The 24,529-nt window shown below is 36.2% G+C and overlaps 1 protein-coding gene across 1 annotated transcript; it reads right to left on the reverse strand.

Annotated features, from left to right (window-relative positions):
* Positions 1 to 4,324: 4,324 nt before the first annotated feature.
* Positions 4,325 to 15,753, reverse strand: LOC128218501 (uncharacterized). Its single transcript, XM_052926174.1, has 5 exons — positions 15,634 to 15,753; positions 12,694 to 12,875; positions 7,098 to 8,085; positions 6,744 to 6,833; positions 4,325 to 5,799 (listed from the first exon to the last, which is right to left on the reverse strand). The coding sequence occupies exons 3-5, from the start codon at positions 8,071 to 8,073 to the stop codon at positions 4,976 to 4,978; spliced, it is 1,890 nt and encodes a 629-aa protein (XP_052782134.1). The 5' UTR covers positions 8,074 to 8,085; positions 12,694 to 12,875; positions 15,634 to 15,753; the 3' UTR covers positions 4,325 to 4,975.
* Between the last annotated feature and the right edge of the window lie 8,776 nt (positions 15,754 to 24,529).

Below are 24,529 nucleotides of genomic sequence, written 5' to 3' on the forward strand. Positions count from 1 at the left end.
TTTCTTTCAGTCAATCATGGTTTTTGCTTTACTGTAATTATGTATAATTTGTTTTCGTATTGTCTATCATAAAATATATTTATTAAAATTTATGATAGACAGTAAGAAAAATATTTCATGATAGATAATAATGAAAATAATTCCTGATAGACAGTAAGAAAAAAATTCATGATAGACAATAAGAAATATCTAATTTAAACATATGTATTAAAATTTATGATAGACAGGAAAATATTTCAAGATAGACAATAATAAAAATAATTCATGATAGACCGTAAGAAATATTTTTCATGATAGACAATAAGAAATATTAAAAAAAAAATCTTATTGTCTATCATAAAATATGATAATATTTATGACAGACAGTTAGAAAGATATTTCATGATAGGCAATAATAAAAACAATTCTTGATAGACAGTAAGAAATATTTTTCATGATAGACAATAAGAAATATATATTTCATGATAGACAATAAGAATATTTTTTCTTATTTATCATTTACATAAAAAAAATATTGTCTATCATAAAACATGGTTTTCTTAATTGTCTTTCCTAAACATATATATTTTATTTATTTTCTAATATAAAATGAATCTTTCATACTGGGATTAATCTTATCAATAAAAAAAATAGAAATGAACATTACTGTTCATTTAACTTTAACCATTGTTTATCTGCCATCATATGGCTTCAAGATAAGTTTAATGAATTTTATTATAATAATAAGGTAATAAGTGATACTGGTTATGAAAGTTTATCTTAAAAGCAGGGGAGAGTTCAGGAATAGACGTTAGAGAGGGCATACCTAAGGGGCGTACTCCGCTCCCCAAGAAAGGGCATACCTAAGGGGCGTACTCCGCTTCCCAAGAAAGGGCATACCTAAGGGGTGTACTCCGCTCCCCAAGAGAGGACATACCTAAGGGGCGTACCCCTCCCCCCAAGGGTCCGCTAGACGTTAGCAATTTGTGAAGACATCAGAAAGACATACAAGTGAACATAACACATCGGTGGCCTTCAAGTAGTGGTGATATTGACTTCATGGCATATCTTGCACATGTTCAAGGATTGCGTTCTGCTACAAGACTGGAGAAAATAACTTTTTTCTCAGTTTTATGGCATGTATGCTTTTCTTGTTTTCAACAAATATCACACGGATGATGGATACATTTTCACCAGTATTGGAAATTGTTGGAAGACGTGGAAACTGTTGTTTAGATACGGATGAAGAAACATCAAGAGGACATAATTAAAGGAGGTTGCGCTGTTTGAATTTGTTGTTTTTATGAGTTCACATCGCCTGCACATGATGGCATTTGAAAGGTGTAGTTTATTAATTTCCACTCCTTTGAGATAGAATGCAAACTTTGAAGACTTTAGTGATGGGGCATGTGCCGGGTGTGCCATCCCCCTCCCACGGAAGCGTTTGTGTTAACTGTTGGTCATTGCAATTGCTCATTGATCTGTGATAGACTGCAGACTGTGAGCAGAAATTATTGATTGGCAATTGAAGCCAATTCTATTTCTTTCTCACTTACACTTGTTTGATCAATGTACTTTTCTTTATATTATCAAAGAACATATTTGATGCAAAAATTAAAATATATCAATTGATTTTGTTAATATGTACCTTCAAATGTCCATAAAAGAAATGGTATATGATAGGGTTATTTTTGTATGACATACATAAATATCAATTAAAATATTTCTTTGATAGACACTAACAACTTCGTATTAAAAGGTACATATTATTGAGATGCGGACAACAGTTTCATAAACGTGATACTTTTAAGCCTAAAATCTGTTTGCTCAATAGCCTATTTCGTCAAGCTAAATAATCTGTGATAGACAACAGTTTCAACGTATTTATAAACGTTGCATTAAAATAGTTCATGATAGACTCCTAAAAAAGTATGGAATATACTATAATATAGTAATATTGCCATTCCTTTTATAACATAAAAGTAAAAAAAAAAATATCACGACAAAGATGAACGACATTAATAATTCTGATGGCCTCAAGCAGGTCCGATCATAATTTAGGATAGACAACTGGGCCGACCCCATACTGATGATTATGCCGAGCGCTTCCCTAACAACGCATACTATTGGCTACTCCTAACCAATCAACCAATGAGACGGCGTATTACAAAAGGATAAAATTTACACCGAATAATACAAATTGCACCGATTAAGGAACGGTATAAAACAGTTTCGTCACGGAAATTCGACCAATTCGTATCGATACGACGGGCTTGTGTATCGATACGTATCGGCAACAGCATATATCGATACAGTATCGATATTCACTGTATCGTCTCATCCCTATTAATTAAGTAGACTGATACGTTCGAGCATAGATTATTACGATAATTCTCTAAACGAAGTTCTGAGCTATACCTTATTTATTTTTTTATATGTGATCCTCATTGAAATGCAAATATGTACAGTTCCATGTTTACCAGAAATTAATGTCCTATTACAGAATATTTCATGAGGCTGTCTGTTGGTGGCCTTTTTCCGGTTCAGCGACAATTCGTACCTTAATTATATACTAAAAACTAGTAATGCAATTTGTTCAGATAAACAACATAAACACTGATGCCAATTGATTTGAGAGCAGCTGCTAAGCCTGCTAACGTCATATATATTAGAAACCCATACCGTATGATATAATTCAGGTTACACACCACCTACGTTGAACCCAGAGTAAAGAACATCAACACTATAACTATTGACGGGATTTCAGCACCGCGAACCGTCTAGGTGATGGATAATTGTGGTGAGCGTTGTCCGTATTTAATAGCATGAAAAGGCTGAACATGCAATTCAATTCCATTTGGCGGGTATTATATTGCCAAACTGATAGTTATTTATGATTGTTTATTATAGAACGTTTAATGACTGTATGGTGAACCTCAGTTGCGGTTACTGTTTTAAGGATGATGAGGGCACAACAATCAAAAACTCTTCCTGCCTACCGATTGGAACGGACAACCCCTGGGGAGCTGACCTGGGCTTATGACTACTGCCCATCTCCATCTTCCTGGATGCCCACGGTCGGCCTCATTCTGTACCTTGTCACCTTTGCCCAACGTTTGCAGATTTTGAGCTTGTCTTTATGTACCTTAACACATTTGAATCATGTTTTGTGTGCCTAAGTGTACCCTTAATCCAGGTCTGCAGTTGACAACATTGGTGGCAGTTTTGAGCGCGTTCAAGCCTGTTTTTAGATATGTATCTTATCGAAAAAGTATCGCGAATATTAACTAGATAGCCGGTAAATTATCGCAAAAATTAAGGTTTTAACACGAAACAATTCGCGAACGCTATCAGGTTATCTTACGGCATTTATATGCCACCACATACTTGTGTTAAATAGCGTATGGTTATTCTAAAATGTTCAAAAAATTGATCAACCATTGTTGTGCTGTTTTAGGATAAAATATTGCGAATTTTGACCATCATTTAATTTGCGTATTCAAGTTTAGCTAAAATGGATGTAGGTAATTCCTTCGATGCCGGACAAACGCCCGTTGTAATACGCAGGCCACACAACAAGTTTTATTTTAATGGGACTCGTTCATGGTTGAATGCACTTTTTCGGATTTTATTTTAAATACGAATATGAGTGTGTCAACTCATCAGGAGTTTAAAACTAAGACAGCTGCACCCCTTTAACAAATGTTAATATATGCTAAAATCAGCAAAAGACTGTAGCGATATTGTTTGATTGATACCATCACGTGATACTTTCAACGTATATAAGAAAGGTTAGTGTTAATTTAAGTACAAACAGTCGTTGTACTTGCTACGAGTTCATGATTTCTAAAAATAAATTGTGACATTCAAGACATGAAAAGACAGATGCCAATGATTCGTACAAAACAATCGGATATACTATTATACGTGTAGTGGAATTTTCAAGGTGAACAATTGAAATTGATGAGAACATGAAATGACAACAAACTGTTGTTTGACTTTTTGGCTTAATCTCAAAAACTACTTACTCTCAAAAACTAAATTTAATTTGAGAATGAGTTTACTCATCGCAGTCAAGCTAGAAGGGAAAAAGAATGCACAACTGGATTTCAGGTGAACCTGAAAAAGATGACTTTAAACCTACGAAATAAAACAAACAAACATATGTATTAGACTACGTCTCGGGCCATTATGAGTCACTCGTGCCAATGATCACCCAACGGCCCGGCTACGCCGTGTATTAACCTCTAAATAGTATACATCACATTTAGTAAATACAAATTGATAAAAGAAATGACAAACAGTTTATATTATACTATATTATTTAACAATTATTACACGATAACATATAAAATAGTTAAGCTTTATGACTTTCAAACAGTTCATTTAATTTAAGATAATTATCACCAGTTACGCACACTTCGTTCTCGTGCGGAGGGAAGCCAACATGTGGTTATAATCCATACACAAAACGGCTTGTTACATTTAAACTAATAATACACAAACATATATTCTTTTCTTATAACAAGTTATTAAACGACGTGTCACTTTTAGAAATTGTTAGAATTCAATATAATTTAAACGTCAAATTTTCAGTCAAACCTTTTAACGTGGAATTATTTAGAATACATTTTGAAATAATGAGCATTGCAATTGTTCTTACACACTCCAATTAGTTCACACATTACATTTGCGTTACAAAAGTTCTAAAGCATTACAATTGGTTCACATAGGATATATAGATTACACTTATATCAAGTGGAAAACTTGATAATAACCTGTACTAAGTTGAATACTTTCACGCATATTTCAAAATCAGGTCTGTTGCGATAACTGCGTGTGACAAATATCCTATTCTTCTTGTTGGCATAGCAATATAACAGTATAAACATTATTTTGTTATTAAAATACTCTATTAAATAAGTAAAATTTGAAAACGTATGCTTTTTCACAAAGACATAATTATACAATATTTTGAAATAAATAACTTCAATTGTTACACATTTTTGAAGACTTTCACGGAGTAATTGAACCCAGAGCAACATGCAACAAACATCATCTTTTGCTTTGGGCAGTAAGCCACATTATTTGGCCACTGTATCCCCTCTTCCTCCCCAAGCAGTTGGGTTATCTTGCCGGTGAGCGTGTCCAGTAACAGGATGTTGTTACTGTAACACACGAGCAGCTGGTTGTCCCCCACGGCTGCCAGACCACGTGGTGATTTTAGTATCGAATCGGTGTACGTCTCTAGCACCTCTAGTGAGATGCTCAGCTTGGTTATGGTGTTGGTGCCCGGGTCTGAAACATAGATGGCCGGAGGAGTGTGGCCCTTTCTAGTCACTGTCAGATACTCAGGAAACATAAACAAAGGTTTTCCACTGCTGTCTGTGCCCACACTCTTCTTCACATTTCCCTTCATGTCCATCAACACAATCCCCCATGGGAAGGACACTATCAAGTTGCCATCACAGAAATCTATTCCAAAACATTGTCCATCTATTTTAACAACATCCTGTAGTGTGACATTTCCCTGAGTAGATACGAACTGTATCTTCTTCTTCCCACGCAGAGTGACGGCTGCCCTGTCCCCGGGCAGGAGACACAGGTCCCATGGCTCATCAGTCAGTTTCACCTTGGATACCAGCTGGTTATTTTCGGTATCCACCAGTTTCAACGAGTAGTTAGCGCAATCTACCAGTAGAACCCTGTTCCCAGGTAGGAGGGCCGCACTGGTCAGGAAGCAGTCACTGGTATCACCTTTTGTCTTCACTGAAATGTCAGGCTGTGTGCTGAACTTGAACTGGCTTAGGTCTGCACTGCCTTTGAAGTACACATAATCATAAATAACAAAAAGAAAAAGAAAAGTTGTTTTTGTCATCACATTTGAAAAGGAATAATGATAATAATATCATTTAAACAAAATATTCGGGGATTTTTTAGCATGAGATCTTTAGACTACTTAATTTTATAAATATAGTATTTAAATTGTTTGTATTAACTTTTAAAAATACGAATGGATCAAACCTATAGCAACGGTTTATATATTTTATGAATCATCATTGCTGTTGCAGTGTTGGTATAAAATGATTAGGGGTAATATTAAGTAGTACAAAGCAAACGTCCTTGCGTAGGAAAATAAAAGGGTAATAAGTGCTGCGCTTTCGTCTAGAATATTGTATTAAAATGGAGCGGATGTTAGCATATAGGGATTTTACGAGCCACTATGCGATTGAAAACAATATCTGCAAAAATCCACGAGAGTCGATTACGAAATTCCTGATCAAAACGCTATAATAATTACACTTTTATAATATATATATGTGGCTAATACACATGTTTTCATAATAAATGCAATTTTGAATACGCAATGTTTTGTGTTCTGACGTCATTACAACATTGATAAATTTGTTTATGTTTTGTAAGCGGATTAGAAAACAGTCGTTTTGCACTAACATAAGTTGAATACCGACAACCGCATTTGACGATATGTGAAGTAAAGCGCCTGGAATTATAATGGGTATACAATAAGTATAAATACCGTATTATAGTACCCAAACAACATAACATTTATCCTTCCAAAAGTCATGCCTTGCGTATATTTGTATCTTAATTTTATTTGCTGAATATTATTTGTCGTATAATCTTTTTGTTTTGCTTTTGATTAGTACTGGTTACCTTGAGCGACGTCAAAAGGCTTTTGAAAATAGATTTATCGACTGCATTACATATGGCAAAGTCAAATTTGTCTTCGGTTGTTCACAAACCTTGTTGTTGCTGCATCGTTTCGTGTTGCCGTGGTAGCTGCTCCTTCAGTAGTTGTCGTTCTTGCTGCCCTACCGCCGAAGCAGATACACCTGGAAGTATGATTGAGTATATATACCGTATTGTTAGACCAAAACAATTAAAGTTCATGTCATTCAAAAATTTGCTGACAATTGTTTGTCCAAGTATTTCATTCTGTTATTTTTGTTAAGCACTTGGTGAATTTACAAAAAAAATTTTTTAACGTAACGTTAACGTGCCTGGTTAATTTGAGCGACGTCAACAGGTTTTTTAAATCAACCTTTTAAACTGCATCACTTAGGAAATGTCAAATTAGTCAGTAGTTGTACGCAAACCTTTAAATGATAAGGCTATAAAGTGTTGATGGAGTTGTTGTGGCAAAGTCCTCTGTTGTCGTTGTTGCTGATCTAACGCCGACGTTGATTCGCCCTCTTGAAACCGTCCTATTGTCTTTTTAGAAGCTATTAACTGCTCAATTGCGGGGTCCCGGTGAAACTTGTATCGGGGAACTTCACTCTTCCTACGCATCTCTTCCAGGGCTGTCTGGAGACGCGCAAGCCATTTTATAGCTCGTTTTCCTAATATTAATAGCTGGTTGCCATTGCCGTCCTGTGCTTGAAGCTCCGACTTTAGTTGCTCAATGGATGAGTTCATGTTTGTGCATTTTAATTTCAGTTCATTCAGCAGTCTCTTGGATGTTCGTTTCTTCTGATCAATTTCTGCCAACAGTTCGTTCTCCCTTTGATCCAGGTACTGGTTAATTTCATTCCTGAATTTGCGAAGCTCATTGATATTGGTTAGGCTTTCTTCGTCAACTGATTTCATGATCGCTTGTATGTCGTGTAAAAGTTTGCCAATGTTACTGGCCGTCTGAACAAGTCCTGTTTTCAGGCGGTTGTATTCTGCACCCTGCTGGTATTGTTTTGCCACTTGCATGATTTTCTCTACTTTGCAAGAGCGATGTTCGTCATTCTCAACTAAACAGTCTCCACACAAAAGTGCATCATGACTTGGACAGTAATATTTGATAAACTCTTTAGCATGAAGCTGACAAGTTTCTATAAACTTTTCATCTTCACTCTCTTCGCGAAATGAGGGAGGCATAATGTTTTTGTTTTGGAGGGCGTGGCTTTTGGTTATTTTCTGATTCCGGTGTACTCGGGCGCAGGTGGAACACAGGAACTCCTTGCAGACGGGACAGAAGGCCTCAGTGAGGATTTTCTTGCCGTCCTCCGCGCATGGCTGGCAGTAGGTGATGTCTGTCACCGATCCATATGCCATTTGTGCCTTTCGTCCGGGAACAGCATCCATCCTTATGAGTGCCTTAAATATTTAAGGAATATATGGCGTAGCTGCAGTTTGAACCATGAATCTATAATGATGGAAAAACTGTTTTTATTTCTTAGCAACATTAAATTCTTCCCTCTTTGTCCCTCCCTCCCAAATGTTCCTCCAGTCTCTTTTTGTCCCTCCCTCAATTACCCTTTCTCATCTTTTACCTTCCGTCTCTCTTTCTATGTCCATCCCTCTCCCCTCTGTCTTATCCACTATCTCTGTTCTTCTCTCAATCTCATCTCACCATCCATCCCTCCATCTCATCTCATCCTCTCTATCTCCCTATTTCTCTCTCTCTATCTCCCTATTTCTCTCTCTCTCTCTCTCTCGTGTGTGTGTGTGCGTGTGTGTGTGCGTGTGTGCGTGTGTGTGTGTGCGTGCGTGCGTGCGTGCGTGTGTGCGCGCGCGCGTTTGTGTGTGTGTGTGCATGTGTGCGTGTGTGTGTGGGGGGGGTGCGTGTGTGAATTTGTGTGGGAGGGAAAGGGGATGCGTGGGGGGAGAGGGAGTGCGTGTGGGTGTCCCCGTGTGTGAATGAGAGGGGTCGCACGAGCTTGCACGTGTGTGCTTGTTTATTTACATCCCGGCAGAAGAGCGTTTTAAAAAGGGGATGCTCCGACGTGTATGACGTCGTCCATCGGGTGAAATCCAAACTGCCACCTGTGTGTATGATCTCAGATGTCAGGAAAATACACAGGAGATGCTCCGACGCTTGGTAAATACACAGGAGATGATCCGATACTAGGTCTATGCACAGGGGATGCTCAGACGTCAGGGCAATACCCCAGGAATGCTCTGACACAAGGGCACTACACAGGAGATGCTCAGATGTCAGGGCATTACACAGGTGATGCTCAGATATAAGGGCAATACATAAGGGATGCCCAGACGTCAGGGCAATAATCAAGTGATGCCCAGAAGTCAGGGCAATACACAGGGGATGCTCAGACACTTTGACAGTAAACAGGCGATGCTCAGACGCTAGGTCAATACACGGGAGATGTCCAGATGTCAGGGCAATACAATGAGGACGCTCAGACGTCAGAGCAGTACACAGGATATGCTCAGACGTCAAGGCAATACACAATAGATGCTCAGACGTCAGGCTCATACACAAGGGATGCTGAGACGTCAGGGCAATACACGGGAAATACCCTGATACATTAGCAATACACAGGGGATGCTCCGACGCTAGGTCAAAACACAGGGGATGCTCCGACGCTAGGTCAATACACAGGAGATGGTAAGACTTCAGGGCAATACACAGGAGATGGTCAGACGTCAGGCCAATACACAGGGGATGCTCAGACGTCAGGACAATACACGTGGGAAGCTCTGACACCTGGGTAATACACAAGGGATGCTCCGACGTAAGGGAAATACACAGGAGATGCCCAGATGTCAGGGCAATACACAGAGGATGCTCAGACGTCAGGGCAATACACAGGAGATGGTCATACTTATGTGCAATACACAGGGGATGCTCCGACGCTAGGTCAATACACAGGAGATACTCAAACGTAAGGGCAATACACAGGAGATACTCAGACGTCAGGGAAATACACAGGGGTTGCTCAGACACCTGGACAATACACAGGGATTGCTTCGACGTCAGGGCAATACACAGGGGATGCTCAAACGCTAGATCAATACACATGAGATGCTCAGACGTAAGGGCAATACACAGAAGATGTTCGGAAATCATAGAAATACACAGGGGATGCTCAGACATCAAGGCAATTAACAAGGGATGCTCAGACACCTGGGCAATACCCAGGAATTGCTCAGACGCTATGTAAATTCATAGGAGATGATCCGACGTCATGGCAATACACAGAGGATGCTCAGACGTCAGGGCAATACACAAGGGATGCTCAGACGTCAGGGAAATACACATGGGATGCTCAGACATAAGGGCAATGCACAGGGGATGCTCAGACACCTCAGCAATACCCAGGAATTGCTCCGACGCTTTGTAAATACATAGGAGATGATCCGACGTCATGGCAATACACAGAGGATGCTGAGACGTCAGGGCAATGCACAGGGGGTGCTCAGACGTCAGGGCAATACACAGGGGATGCTCAAACGTCAGGGTAATACACAGGGGATGCTCAGACGTCAGGGCAATACACAGGGGATTCTTAGACACAAGGGCAATAAACATGGGCTTCCCCGAAGCAAGAGCAATACACAGGGTATGCTCTTATACCAGGGCATTAAATAGTGGATGCTCAGAAACCAGGGCAATAACCACTGGGTTTTCCGAAACCAAGGCTTTACACAAAGGATGCATCCGACACCAGGGCTATAATACACAAAGTTTTCAAAAGGGCATACAATTATTATATATAAAAGAATATGCATAGCCAATGTATATCTTTATTTTCCCCATGTGAAATAAACAAATAAGAGTTATATAATAGTGATATAACTGCTATATTTCTAACCTTTTGGTACATGGTCAATATTGTAATATCCAAATTTGGATTCACTATGGTTAAATCATATCAATGAATGTAGGACAAAATATACCATGGAAAAAACGTCCATGTCATTTTTGATAAAACCTCCCCCTTCAGGGTGAAAAAAAGCCTCCAACTTCATTTCGACAGGATGGAAAAAAAGTCCCACTTCACTCCCAAAAAACATCCAAGATCCATGATATGTTTTGTACGGCTTTCGGCTATTAAAAAAGACACTCAGATCTGTTATCTGATAGACAGCAGACAAAAATAAAAGTTAAGATCAATACACATAAGTTGTGTAATATAAACGGGCTTGGGAGAGGGAAAGTCACTTAATAAAGGCTTAAATATGGTATTTTATGTTGTTTTTTTGTTGTTGTTTTTTACGTGAATTGTTGGTGTCTACTTCAACGAAGGGATCAAACAGAGCACAATGCAAATGTTGGTCGTTATGTTGAACGTAAGAATGGGCGTCCATTCTACAAAAAAAGCTACATAGACGAGCCATGTTGTCAAAAAATCAAATATAAACCCGGTTTAGAGGCAACAGTTTTTTAAGTATCGTCACCACAATAACTGTAAAGCGAATCAACGAAAGACGAATTAGTTACCGTGAACATTCAGCTGTAGCTGCCCGTGACCAGCTGATTTGGGGGAGCAAACGGTCAGAAGATATCATGGCTAATAGTATGCTGACCAATAACCATGACCGTTCACTTATAGGAGCTTGTGACCAGTAATGATTTTGGAACCAGACGATCAGAAGATGTCAAATCACCCAACCTAAGCTTTCAATACACTTAAGAACTAATATCATGATCGTTCTTCGATCCAAGCTTATCGAAAATTCTCTGGTATATATTCTCAACCAAGCTCATCATTTATAATCGTAGTATAATGTTAGGGAAAAGGAACTAAAAGTTTCTTATAGCATAGTTTTTTATATATTATTTAACCAATTTCATGTACTTAGTATGGTCGTTAAATATACAAAACAAAACTGAGTACTCAAGTACATTTCTTGCTCTTAAAGGCACACACTACAGGTTGATGAAAAACATGTTAGTTTTTAAATTCAACGCAATGTCGTGTTTAACTTATTTGAATTTAATACTAAAAATGCTTATGATTCAGGTACAGATAACAAAAAATCGCGAACGCTCGGTGATTTTTAACTTGGTTATTTTTGACCACGAAGCTAATAATTGAACAAAAGAACATTGATAAAGCTATTGTTTTATCTGTACCTAAGTATTATGCTATTTTATTTCTATATATTTTGCATCAACCTATATTGTGTGCTTTAAACCCTTATTACTAAAACATTCATCAAGTTTTACAAAAGAACATATGTATAACAAAAATATGATAACTAAAACTATGCTATGATATAAACTAAATTAATTGCTTTAAGTAGTGATTGAGTTCTTTTGCTTGCAATCTTATACTATTATGCCCATGGTAAGTTGATATCCCTATATTGTATTAAAAGCTAGCCACGAGATATAGCGTGTTTAACATTGTGTCCGTAAATAGAATCATATGACTTCAATAGGGCTGCCTTTGACAGTAGACGTAAGGTATTGTTTGTGTGATCGTGTGAAGTTACGGATAATAAGTGACTGAAATATTTTGTCAATGATAAACACACAATGATTTTATCAAAGGTCATAGAACTTCAGTTGCTATGAATAGTTAACATAAAGACAAAACTATTGTTTTATAAAACAGCATGAAAAACAGTGCGTGTTTTTTCCTAATATTCCTCTGCAAAAAAACTCATGGTTCGCTTCAAACGAAGTGGTACAGTTGCATTTGACCATTAGCTGACCCATTTGGTTGTCACTGTCAGTAGGTCGAATATCAAGGTTACGGTCAATCATTATGTATGCCAAATGTGTCATATGTTAGGACACACTGACTGTACTGTGACACATTGTTTGCGCGATTACTTTAGGTTGATCTTGATCAGTAGATGACTAGGGGTTCGTAGGTTAACGCTGAAGGTCACTGACACCGTATTTGTGAATATTTATGAAAACATAGAGTAACGATCAATAGATTATGAATATATTAAAACAGAAGTTGATTTGTTTAACATTTCACAACGATTGCAAAAAAATGATATTACCTGTGGTAAGTCAATGTCACTGGAACGATGCTGTACGAGAGTGTGGTCTTGTGTTGTAGAAGAAACCTGAGCGCCCGGATAAACCCAATTGTCCGGCTTGGTGACAACCAACCAAACTCACAAACGCACAGGCCGGATCGAGCCCGAGAGGCCTTGGTAAGAAGCGAACACTACCCGGAAAGCTGAAATAAGTATATTGTCCATGTATAACATTTACCTATGAAGATATTTCATAGATGTCTTATAGCCTGAATATATATATATATATATATATATATATATATATATATATATATATATATATATATATATATATATATATATATATATATATATATATATATATATATATATATATTAACAACTATTTTTTTGAAAAGATTGTTATTATTTGTTGCCTTACATTGTTTTGTCTATCGGCTGTTTTGATGTTTGTATGTCCTAGATAATTGTGTCAATCAATCAGGATCTTGGTTACATTTAATGTTATTATAAAACTTACTTGGCTTGTAGCATTTGTTTGTACTCGACCACCCTTTCTTAAACTTTTTTAATCCATTCTTAAACATAATTTCTACCTAGTATGTTATGTTCCATGTATTGTAGCATTTGTTTTCTCTCTTGCTTAATGCTTGTTTGACCTCGATCCTTTTGCTTTTGCTTTTTATCAGGATCTTGTTTAGGATAATTTTTTAGGCTAGGAGGCTTGTCTCTGTTATTTCGATTGTTGTATTGGACGCAGAAATCATATATAGTCTGTGCTCAAGAAGAGTGGTGCTCCAAGGTTAATGTGCACTACCAATGAATGCTGTCATATGAATCGTTATTGGTCACATGTGACAGCGGCATTTCAAACAACTCGTACATCGACTCCTAAAAGTATGTTTTTTATACACGTTCTTCTTAAAAATATAAATACACATGCTTCAACTATTTTAAATACGATATAGTTAAGGTAGCACACCCCTTATGAAAGCATTCATTTGAAACTCTTCAATTTGAATGAATTAGCCTTAGTTGTTCATTACATAACTACAATTCGTCTGAGAGTTTTAAGGTATTGGTTCGAAACCACCCAAAAGCACGAATATTATTTTTATTATTTGTTTTAGTTTTAAATTATCATTTTGAATTTTCATTTAACAGTAATTAAATATTGTAATATTTAATATAAGTAATATATAATAATTTAATATATTCTTAGAATATTTCAAAATTTGCTGGCTTGGCTTAAATAGGTATTTGGGAAATTCAAACTCTATAATATTTTAATCGAGACAGTAAAACAATATGTTAAAATTGTAAAACCATATTGCTATTTTTAGTACAGTTTGATTATATTTGTTGATGATGTGATCAACAATGATTTATTTAGGAAAAGAAGTAAACTTTTGCTACTATGATACCAAAGTATACCAAAATGTTGAAAAGGGTGTGGAACAAAGGATTCTTACTGTATCTTGCGTAATGATCTAGAACTTCGCTCTTCATCGTTTAGGTTACTTTTAACTTACACGGTATGAATTCAAAACATGAACAAGACATGATTATATATAATTATGTTTAACATAAATAACTGTCAAACGTCTTAAAATGAGGAGTGGTAAATGATATAATAAAACGATGTTTCATTCACTATATATAAGAACATGTAAAGATGCATAGTCATCATACGGTATTATTCATTTGCATTTTATATAGTCATTCTTCATATCTTACATTTTCGTTTGTTCAATAAAATTAATGTCAAGTTTTGTTCTGTATATTTCCTTTCAATTTGTTCTGATTATAATGTTCCATGTCTGTTCAGATCGGAAGAAATAAAGAATCTCTCTCTCTCTCTCTCTCTCTCTCTCTCTCTCTCTCTCTCTGTTTTAACAAGCATTTTGAAATGGGTGTAGGATAATTAAAGTTCAAATAGAATTGTTACTTGACGAACAAAATCTTTTAAATTTTGGTTTTGAATTCAGTAAATACGAGTACATATAAATTATCAAAATGATCATAATTTGAAATAATGCCCATTAGGGTCTAACTACCTTAATTTTACGTTCTATTTAAAATGAAAAATGCACAATGCACTTGCCATAACACATTTCAACTTAAGTATCTAGTCTTTCTTTTCCCTGACTTTAATTTAGATGTATGCGTTTTTAATCCTGGCGTTTTAACAAATCATTCCATCTAAACTGATTTATTCTCTTATATCTCCATTCAAATCTTCAAATCACATTGGTGGGTATAGACATTGAAGGAGCTGCCAATCTTGTCAATCGTTGAATACTGCTGTATTAAGTTCCGTTCTAAATAATTGTATGTATTTTTAAAGACTTACTCAAATTTCATGTGATACTGAAAATCTAATTTGCAAATGTTAAAACCTAAATCAAAACATTCATAAATGTATATAATAAAATATATAGAGGTTAAACAATACATTTTGATAATGTCCACAAATAAACAAGCAGAATTAGATGTTAAAACGCGGGGTTTTAGGGCGTATCGTTTGATGTGCGCCCCTCCTACATAATTATATAAATGATTTGCTGCATATGGGCGTGTCTGATATTGACTTAGATGCACATAGGCAATTATACGGGGTGGGGCTGTCGGAACGCCCCTTCCCCTTAATTTGCTAATATTTTAGTGGTTTATATTTTTTCCCAAAAAATGTTATCAAAATGCATCGCTTTATATGGCAAAACCATCATTTTCGTTAAGCGCAAGTTTCGAACAATTACTTTCATTAAGATTTTATTATGATATGTCAGACATTATATCGCCTTATAAGCAAAAATAATAAATATGAAGCGCAATGATTTCGAAAATTTATGCGGAAGTCAATTCTGATATTAAATTTCCTATTTCAAATCGAATTATACAATTTCAAACTAATCTAAACATAACGTTCACTAGAATATAAATGTAAAGTATACTTACAAATACTATGAGCCAATCTGATAACTGTCCAGTGCCAGATTTTATTCGGTGTAAACTTTATATTTCTGCTCAACAAAACTTCTGTCATTTAACAGAACGTAAACATGAATGGACAAATATTTTTGAAACGAAACTAGTAACTTCCTGTTTTAGGGTAGAGATTACCTTTCAAGCTTAGTATTGTTTTTGTTTAGCTTTATCTTCCCTTAATAATTGTTTCAAACTGCTGACAGTATCAAAAGGTAGTGCAAACAATTATGTACACAAATATGCACCACTTACTTCTCATTGTTTGCAAATCAATTTAGTAAAACGTAAATTGATTCATATCAATCCGTTAAACAAAACACACCCACGTGACAGTGCTGCCTACTTTGAAAGCTCCGCCTTGTGTACTTTATGAACTGATATGGAACGATGCAACTCTACAACAAACCCAAAACAAAACAAAAACAACTCTACAACAGGTTAATAACCCAATAAGGAAGGTGAATGAGAAATCTTAATAGATGGCCTTGTACAATTTTCCCACATACTTTCATAATACGGTTTCACTAATTAAGCACAGGGCAGCTGTATATGGACATCTGAAAAAAAGAAGCTGACCAGTGCAGTAATGTTTCGTGCGTTGAACGGTAAAAACCTCTGTCGGAGTCTGATTACTGAGGGAAGCAAGATTGACACAAGGTCATTCGAGGATCAAGGACTGGACAAACATTCATTAGAATTCCCCCTACGATGCAATAATACGAATATCACTGAATTATATATAATTCACCGAGTATCATTGAAATGTAAACATTCATAGCTGTGAGAACAATGTAGATATTTTCTTGCCACATTATGACTTCGGGCAAACGAATGCGTGTAGACTTAAATTTACTTTTTACTTTTGTTAGGTGAAATCGGTGTCAACTTTATTTATTCTGTGGACGAATGCATAAGAGCATATATTATTATGCTACGTTACAAATGATAATTTTAGTAAAGGAGTTCTGAGCTAATATTTTAGAAATTATAAGTGATCCTCATTGATACATCATACGTCTACAGTATCAGGTTTACCGGAAATGTCCTATTAGGGCAGCATTCCATAACAGACACGCATGTGGTCTTTTGATGGCTCTATTTTCCGATTCTGCGACTCGAACAATGCTTACATTAACTCTAAACTAAATAATGTATCAGCAAATTTGTTCACATTAACATCATAACATTGATGCCATTTGGTTAAAGCGCACCTGATTAGCCAATCGTAACATCACGGTCATCTCCGGCCAGCTTCGAGATAGACAAACACATGCTTTTGCGTAATTTAAATGGCAGTGATTATGAAAGCATGCATGTGTATAAAGTGATTTATCAAGTAAAATATATAATAAAGTGTTATAAAATCTGCGTTTTGATTTGGAATGTTGTATTTGACTCTTTTATGTCTTGCGCCTTGTACAATTCAAATCTGCAAATTTGCCCGATAAACTGGTGAGGATGGGGGTTACCAATATCCGGACAACCGCTGAGGATCGGGGTTATCAATGCCCAGGCAACTGGTGAGGATCGGGGTTATCAATGCCTGAACAGCTGGTGAGGATTGGGGCCGAAAAACTGGTGAGGATCGGGGTTATCAATGCCCGGACTACCTGTGAGGATCAGGGTTATCAATGCCCGTACAATCATTAATGATGCAGCATCTAGGTGGCGTACAATCATTAATGATGCAGCATCTAGGTGGCGTACAATCATTAATGATGCAGCATCTAGGTGGCGTACAATCATTAATGATGCAGCATCTAGGTGGCGTACAATCATTATTGTTGCAGTATCTAGGTGACGTACAATCATTAATGATGCAGCATTTAGGTGGCATACAATCATTATTGCTGCAACATCTAGGTGGCGTACAATCATTAATGATGCAGCATTTAGGTGGCGCTCAATCACTGATGATGCAGCATTGAGGTGGCGTTCAATCATTGATAATGCAGCATTGATGTGGCGTACAATCATTAATAATGCAGAATTTAGGTGGCGTTCAATCATTGAATATGCAGCATTTAGGTGGCGTAAAATCAATAATGATGCAACATTTAGAAAGTTTACAATCAGGGATGATAGGGGGCGTAAAGTCAAAGTTTCTGTAGCATATAGGGGGGCTTACAATAATTTATGGTGCCGCGTTAAGTAAACGTACAGTTACTGAAATGTAGAGGGAGAACAATCAGTGATGATATTTAAGCGTTGAAGGAGCATACATTCACTTATGATGCAACATTTAGGAGCCGCACTATCACGTATGAATAAGCGTTTAGAATGCCTACAGTAACTGTGAATACTGAGATAGCGATTATTGGGTATACATTCACTGATAATGTAGCAGCTATGGGCTAAAATCACTTACAGTCAAGCGTAATATAGGCGTACATTTACTGATTATGTAGTGTTTATTGGGGCATACCATCACTAATGATGCAGCTTTAGGGGGCGTAAAATCGCTGATAATGTAACCTTTAGCGGGCGTACACTCACTGGTGATGCAATATTTAAGAGACGATCATTTACTTATTATGTGGCATTTAGGGGGCGTACAACCGCTGATAATGTAACCTTTAGCGGGCGTACACTCACTGGTGATGCAACATTTAAGGGAAGATCGTTTAATTATTATGTGGAATTTAGGGTGCGTATAGTCACTGACAGTGGAATGTTAAGTAGGCGTTCACTGGTGATAAGACATAACAGGGAAAAACACTCTCTAATTGTGTGGCATTTAGGGTGCGCATAGTCACAGATAATAAGGTATTAGGGGTGTAACCACTACTAATATAGCATTTAGGGATGTTACATATGCGATAAAGCTGCGTATACACGACAAACATTCATTTAAATTGCAGCATTTAGGGGGCGAACAGTGATCGATAATATAGTATTTGGGGATGGTGTAACCACTGCTGATATCATATTTAGGGATTGTACAGTGATAAAGTATTTTATAGGCGTGGGTGGGGAGGGGCGGGTCATTTTTTTACTGTATGTGGTTATATCGACACCTGAACTATTGATGTGGATGGGGTTGATATAAACGCCTGAAGAATTGGTTTTGTTGTGGGCATATATTGGGTGAGTTCATTATACCGACGACGCCTGGACAATTGGTTATTTAAATGCCTGAACAATTGGTTAAGAGGGGGTCATATCAACGCCTGAACGATTGGCGTCGGTGGGAGGATCATTTGTTGAGATAGGTTGATATATTGACGACGCGTAAATAATTGGTGCGGAAGGGGCATGATATAAAGGCCTGAAAAACGGGTTTAGATGGGGTCATATCAATACTCGAACAATTGTTGGGGATGGGGTTGTCATATCGACGCCTGAATCAATTGTGTGCATGGGGGTTATTTCAACGCCTTAACCATTGCTGTGGATGTGGATATGCCAATGCCAAACTACAAAATCTATAAACAAAAAATAAATATTGCGAAAACGCCCACTATTGTGGCAAGTGAAACTAATCATTTTATGATAAATGTATGGTAGACTTACGCGTTATATTATACGGTCTTCTTATTGTTGAATATCATTTCTTTCGATCGATTGTTTCGAATAGACTAATTTCCTCCGTTTTATTTGTTTTGTGCAAAGCAAAATCTTTATCAAAAAAGGGGGAGTAGACCAGTCACATGAATAAACAAATCTTTGCAACCGAAACTAGAAACTTAACGTCAAAGAGAACTTACCCCGTAAGCAAAATAATGTTCTTGTTTTACCATACTTCCCCTTGACGGTTATTGTTCAAGTGTTTATATGATAACAACAGTTACACTGAATAGATATGCGTATTAGTGTAATAGTCTAATTTACTCAACCATACGCTCTTATCAACCGTTTAAAGCACTTTTTTGTTATATTACATAATGGTTGTTTAAGAGCATCCAACATGCACTTATGATGGTATATTTAGCGTGTGTACATTCCATGATAAGGTTGCATTGAATTTCAAGTTTTAAGTTTCAAATTTATTCAGTAAACACATGTCATACATGCATGACAAAATGAGAATTGCAATGAACATATTATACAGTTACACATAAAGAGTCTTTGAAAATGAACTTCAACCATAATATAATAATTAACATCATGGTATAAAAGGGAGTACACTATATTCTGAAATTAACTTTTTTAATGATACATTTCATAAATGTACACAATTATGAAACATAAATCATTGAGGGAGCGTAATGATCACATTCACTGATCTTATTTTAATTTAATTTGGGAGCAAACGACATAATCATTCTGTATTCAAGGGTGTATATTTACTGATAATGGATCATTAAGGGTAAGGATTTTGAGCCAAGGTTTAAATATTATAAAAAATAAAATAAGAATAAATTAAAAAAAGGAGTTAAATATGAAAAGTAGCATTATTAACAATTGAATATAAAATTGCTTGAACTAGTAGGCTATGAGGTGGGAGTTATGCATTGCCTGTTCTGAAATATGTTCATGTTTCACTGTTTTATTATCAGTTTTGACCAATAAACAAGTTGTGACATAGGTAGGGTGTGGTCATACGAGAAAATGATAATAAAAACATCTGTTTAGTACGAGGAAGTGAGGGTCATATCAATCCCTGAACAAGTTGTGTTGATGGAGCGGGGAGGGGGTGGGGTGTAAATCAACGCTTGAACAACTGATGAACTTTACAGGGACTGTGAATATGACTTGAATTCTTAATACACTAGGTAAGAGTAACTGCTAACAATTCACTTAGTTAAACGATTGTGTCAATCATTTAAAGCTAGATTACAAAACATTTCAATTTTGAATGTTATACCCACACGTGGCAGTTTTTATTACTATGATCAGCCCAAAACTCCCCCACTCATCTCTCACCCATTCCCCTTTCCAAAGCCTCATATATATTATAATGAATCCAATCCTAATGGTCAAGCACCCCCTCTACATAACTTATAACCAGAGATTGTGTATCGTGTAGGGGCCTTTAAAAGTTCTGTACCTCGCCCCCTTTGCCCCAGGTTTACAGATGTTGACCTTGACTTTATGTACTTTAACACTGTTGAATCATGTTTGGTGTGTACAGTTTACATTGTCACACTTAATCAAGGTCTGCAGTTGTCACTTTTGGTTGAGGTATGTGTTTACCTTCAGTGTCTCTTTTGCTGCAGGTCTGCAGATGATGCATGTCTTTGTGTACCTTGTCATAATTTGTCTAAGCTTGTGTTTACCTAATCGCCCTATCCAGATCTGCAGATGTTGAATGTCGGTATGAATTTTGTTACCGGTGCACAAGGTCTGCAGATGATGTGTGGCTGAATATATCTTACCACGTGTACACAAAATATACAGATACTGTGTGTGGCTGTATAGACCTTCTCACCTGGTCCCCAGGTTTGCAGATGATGATGTGTGTATGTCTGTATATACATTGTCAGATGAATACCTGGTATGCAGATGATGTGTGTGTCTGAAATATATTGTCACTATTCACCAGGCTTGCAGATGATGTCTGACTGAAAACACCTTGTCAACTATACACAAAGTCTGCTGATGATGTGTGTGTCTGAAAATATATTGTGAACTGTTCACCACATATCACAAACAGATGATGTGTTTGTCCGTATCTACTTTGACACCTGTACACCAGGTCTGCAGATGATTATGATAACCGTATAAGTATGCCTTCTAACACTTTTAAAACAGTAATATTTTATGATTTACATGCAGGTATTGGTCCAATGCCATGGACTATCAACTCTGAGATTTACACTCCCAGATGTCGTAATACAGCTGTGTCAGTGGCAACATTCACGAACTGGATCTTTAACCTACTCGTCTCCATCCTATTTATAACTCTCACAGAAAACCTCACGCGATTCGGTAACAATGATATCACATGACTCTAACATAAACACTCATAAAATTCAGTAACGATCAAATAACCCAGAAAAACTTCCAATGTTTTGGTAAGAAAGATATCACTTTTATAGCTCTCACTGGAAATATCACCGACTAATATTACCATTAACAGAAACATCCTCAATGTGAATTGTTCCTAGATTTTGATTGTTAGATAAAGATATACTCGTAAATGTACATTTCTGAGGCAAATGTATGCTGCGTGCGAGCGGGGCAGAGTTTAGGGGCTGAATTTTATACAATTTATCATTTCAGGCACTTTGCTGGCCTGACAGTGTTTTGGGCCTTAGTTCTCTTTATCTGGCTACCGGAAACCAAGGGAAAAAGTCTTGAGGAGGTCGAAGGACTATTTGCCCAGTCTTGGTGTGGCACCGTTAATGGCGCGGACTACAATACCAAGACAATACAATATGTAAACATCCGGGGACTCAATAGAGACGGCCGAGAGTCGGAACTTGACTCTTCAGAGTGACATGTCCATCCAGAGTGTGGCGCGGTGAACGTCACGAGTTCAAACATCACGATGAAATGCACATGTAGGGGTGTCTCTTTTATCTCTGAATGAGATGCTCCCTTTAACGATGAGCTAAAACATGTTAAGGTTTCTCTTTTATCTCTGAATGAGATGCTCCCTTTAACGATGAGCTAAAACATGTTAAGGTTTCTCTTTTGTCACTAAAACTCACTTTGTTTTGATGTCCCCTTTGTTCGAAATATCAGATTTGAGGTGTTGATAATGTTAAAAGGCCCCCTTTCCCTGAGAGTGATAATGTTAAATTGACGCTGAGAACTGTATATAAAATTGGCCTTTTGTTTGTCTCTGATTGTGATCATTTTAAAATGACATCGTTGTCTTTGCATGTTCCCGTTTGTCTCCAAATATGATCAGTGTTTTATTACTCCTTTATCTCTGATTGTGTTACTGTTAAATATTCCCTTTGTCTTTAATTTTGATAATTGCAATTTGTCCCTTTGTGTGATACCGATTTATTTTGCTTAGTGTGATAATGTTAAATTGTCCCCTATGTCTCTAATTGTGACCATGTTGAATTTTCCGCTTTGTCTCCGAGTGTGATGATGTGGAAATGTACGCTTTATTTCTTAGTGAGATCGTGTCGAATAGCTGGTTCTGTTTATGATTGTGATCATTTTGAATTGTTCTCTTTGTTGCTGAGTGTATATCTGTATACTTCTTCCTCTTGTCTCTGAATGTGATCATGTAATTTAGCTGCCTTTGTTTCTGAATGTGACGATTGTTGAATTGTTATCATTGAAGACAAAGCTCTCCCTTTTGTCTCTGCATGTGATCATTTTAAAGTTAAATAGCTTACTTTGTTTCTAAAAAGTGGCTGTTGTTGAATTGTTTGCATTGTTTCTGAGTGTTATGCTATATAATTATCTCCCCTGTGCCTGAATGTGAGCATGGTAATTTATTTTCCAGTTTTATCTTGGTATGACTGTCATGTTGATGTGTTTTATTTGTTTGATTGTTAATGGTGATGTGTTCCATTTGTCTTGATCTCATGTGATATTTGTTCTGGCATTAGTTTGTTATGATATAGTCTATTGTTTGTTAAAATATATATGATTTATTAGGAGTTGTTTAAGATTATCAGAATTTCATTAGTTGTGTCTTTGGCACAGAAACGTTTCAATTATGCCAAAAACATCTCTTAAGACATAGGTTTATATTAGAGTATAGGAACTTAAAAGAGACACTTGGAAGACAGAATTCGACTCACAAGAGTGAGCTGAAGGAAATATAGAAATGTATAAAAACGTTAATACGATCTGTAAAAAGAATATTGGATTTTCCATTGAAAGGTGTCATCTTAATGAAAAGGTTTTTTATTTAGTTTTTATTATTCGTATGATAATAGACAAAAACAAATTCCAAATGTGTTTACGATATTTTAAATGTTGACATTATGAATGTGGATATGTATGTATGTAAATATATACAGGAGTGGTCATCTCATATGAAAACAAATGACCCAGTAAATTCGAATATATAGGAGATTTTTTTATTTATTTCAGTGTAAGACAATTTTCTGTTTCTTAATGCTTATTCCAGAGCTTTATTGATATTATAAAAAAAATTCTAAATACCCTTTTTTGAAAAGAGTGTTTCTACGCCGCTACTTATGGAACGCCCCTCACTCAAAAGAATTGCTAATGACGTAGCTGTAAAAAGAAATTCAAACGGTTACTTGTTGTTTCAAAGCATATATTTATTTAAACTTATGCGGCCTTTTTTAAATACACACTGTTTATTTTTAAAGTAGTTCTTCAAGTTGATATTTTAAGTCATTAATTTGCAGTGAGATTGTTGTAATATCAAATGATCAAATGTATAAATATGTTATTGTTAATTGAAATTTATTATCGTTGCATTGCCAAAAAATGTTATTTGATGCTTCAAATGATGTAACGCCTTTATGATGATTTTCAGAAATGTGTGGCTAGTGAAGGAAAATAGTGCATGTACAGTTTATAATATGTCTGTTGATTAAGACGTCTTTTTCCTACTTTTTGAAAAAGCCGTGTTCCCTTTTCTATATGTTAAAACCTAATATTGTTGTATTGTTTTGTCTTTTACGACATGTTGGAAAGAAACCAGCAAATCATGTAGAGTATTAAACAGGAAGATGGTAAAAAACTTATGTACGTTATTTTCTTCTTGTTAAATCCTATTTTTTCTGGGGTTTTTTGTAAAAATGCTGATTTTTTTTCTCTATTCGAGATCTCTTGTTACCGATTGCCTATTTAGATTAAGAGTTGCATATCTATAGTCAATTTGATCCTTCCCAACTATTTCACTTGGCCTGATGGCTATGAACATTTCAACAACTAAACTGTCGTTCAAGGCTTAGTTAATCACAGGTTTGATGAACAGAAAGACGCTATAACAAATATTTCTTAAGAAATATTTTATTTTGTAAAATGATCTTAAACT

Source organism: Mya arenaria, chromosome 14 (assembly GCF_026914265.1).
Source record: "Mya arenaria isolate MELC-2E11 chromosome 14, ASM2691426v1".
NCBI lineage: Eukaryota > Metazoa > Mollusca > Bivalvia > Myida > Myidae > Mya > Mya arenaria.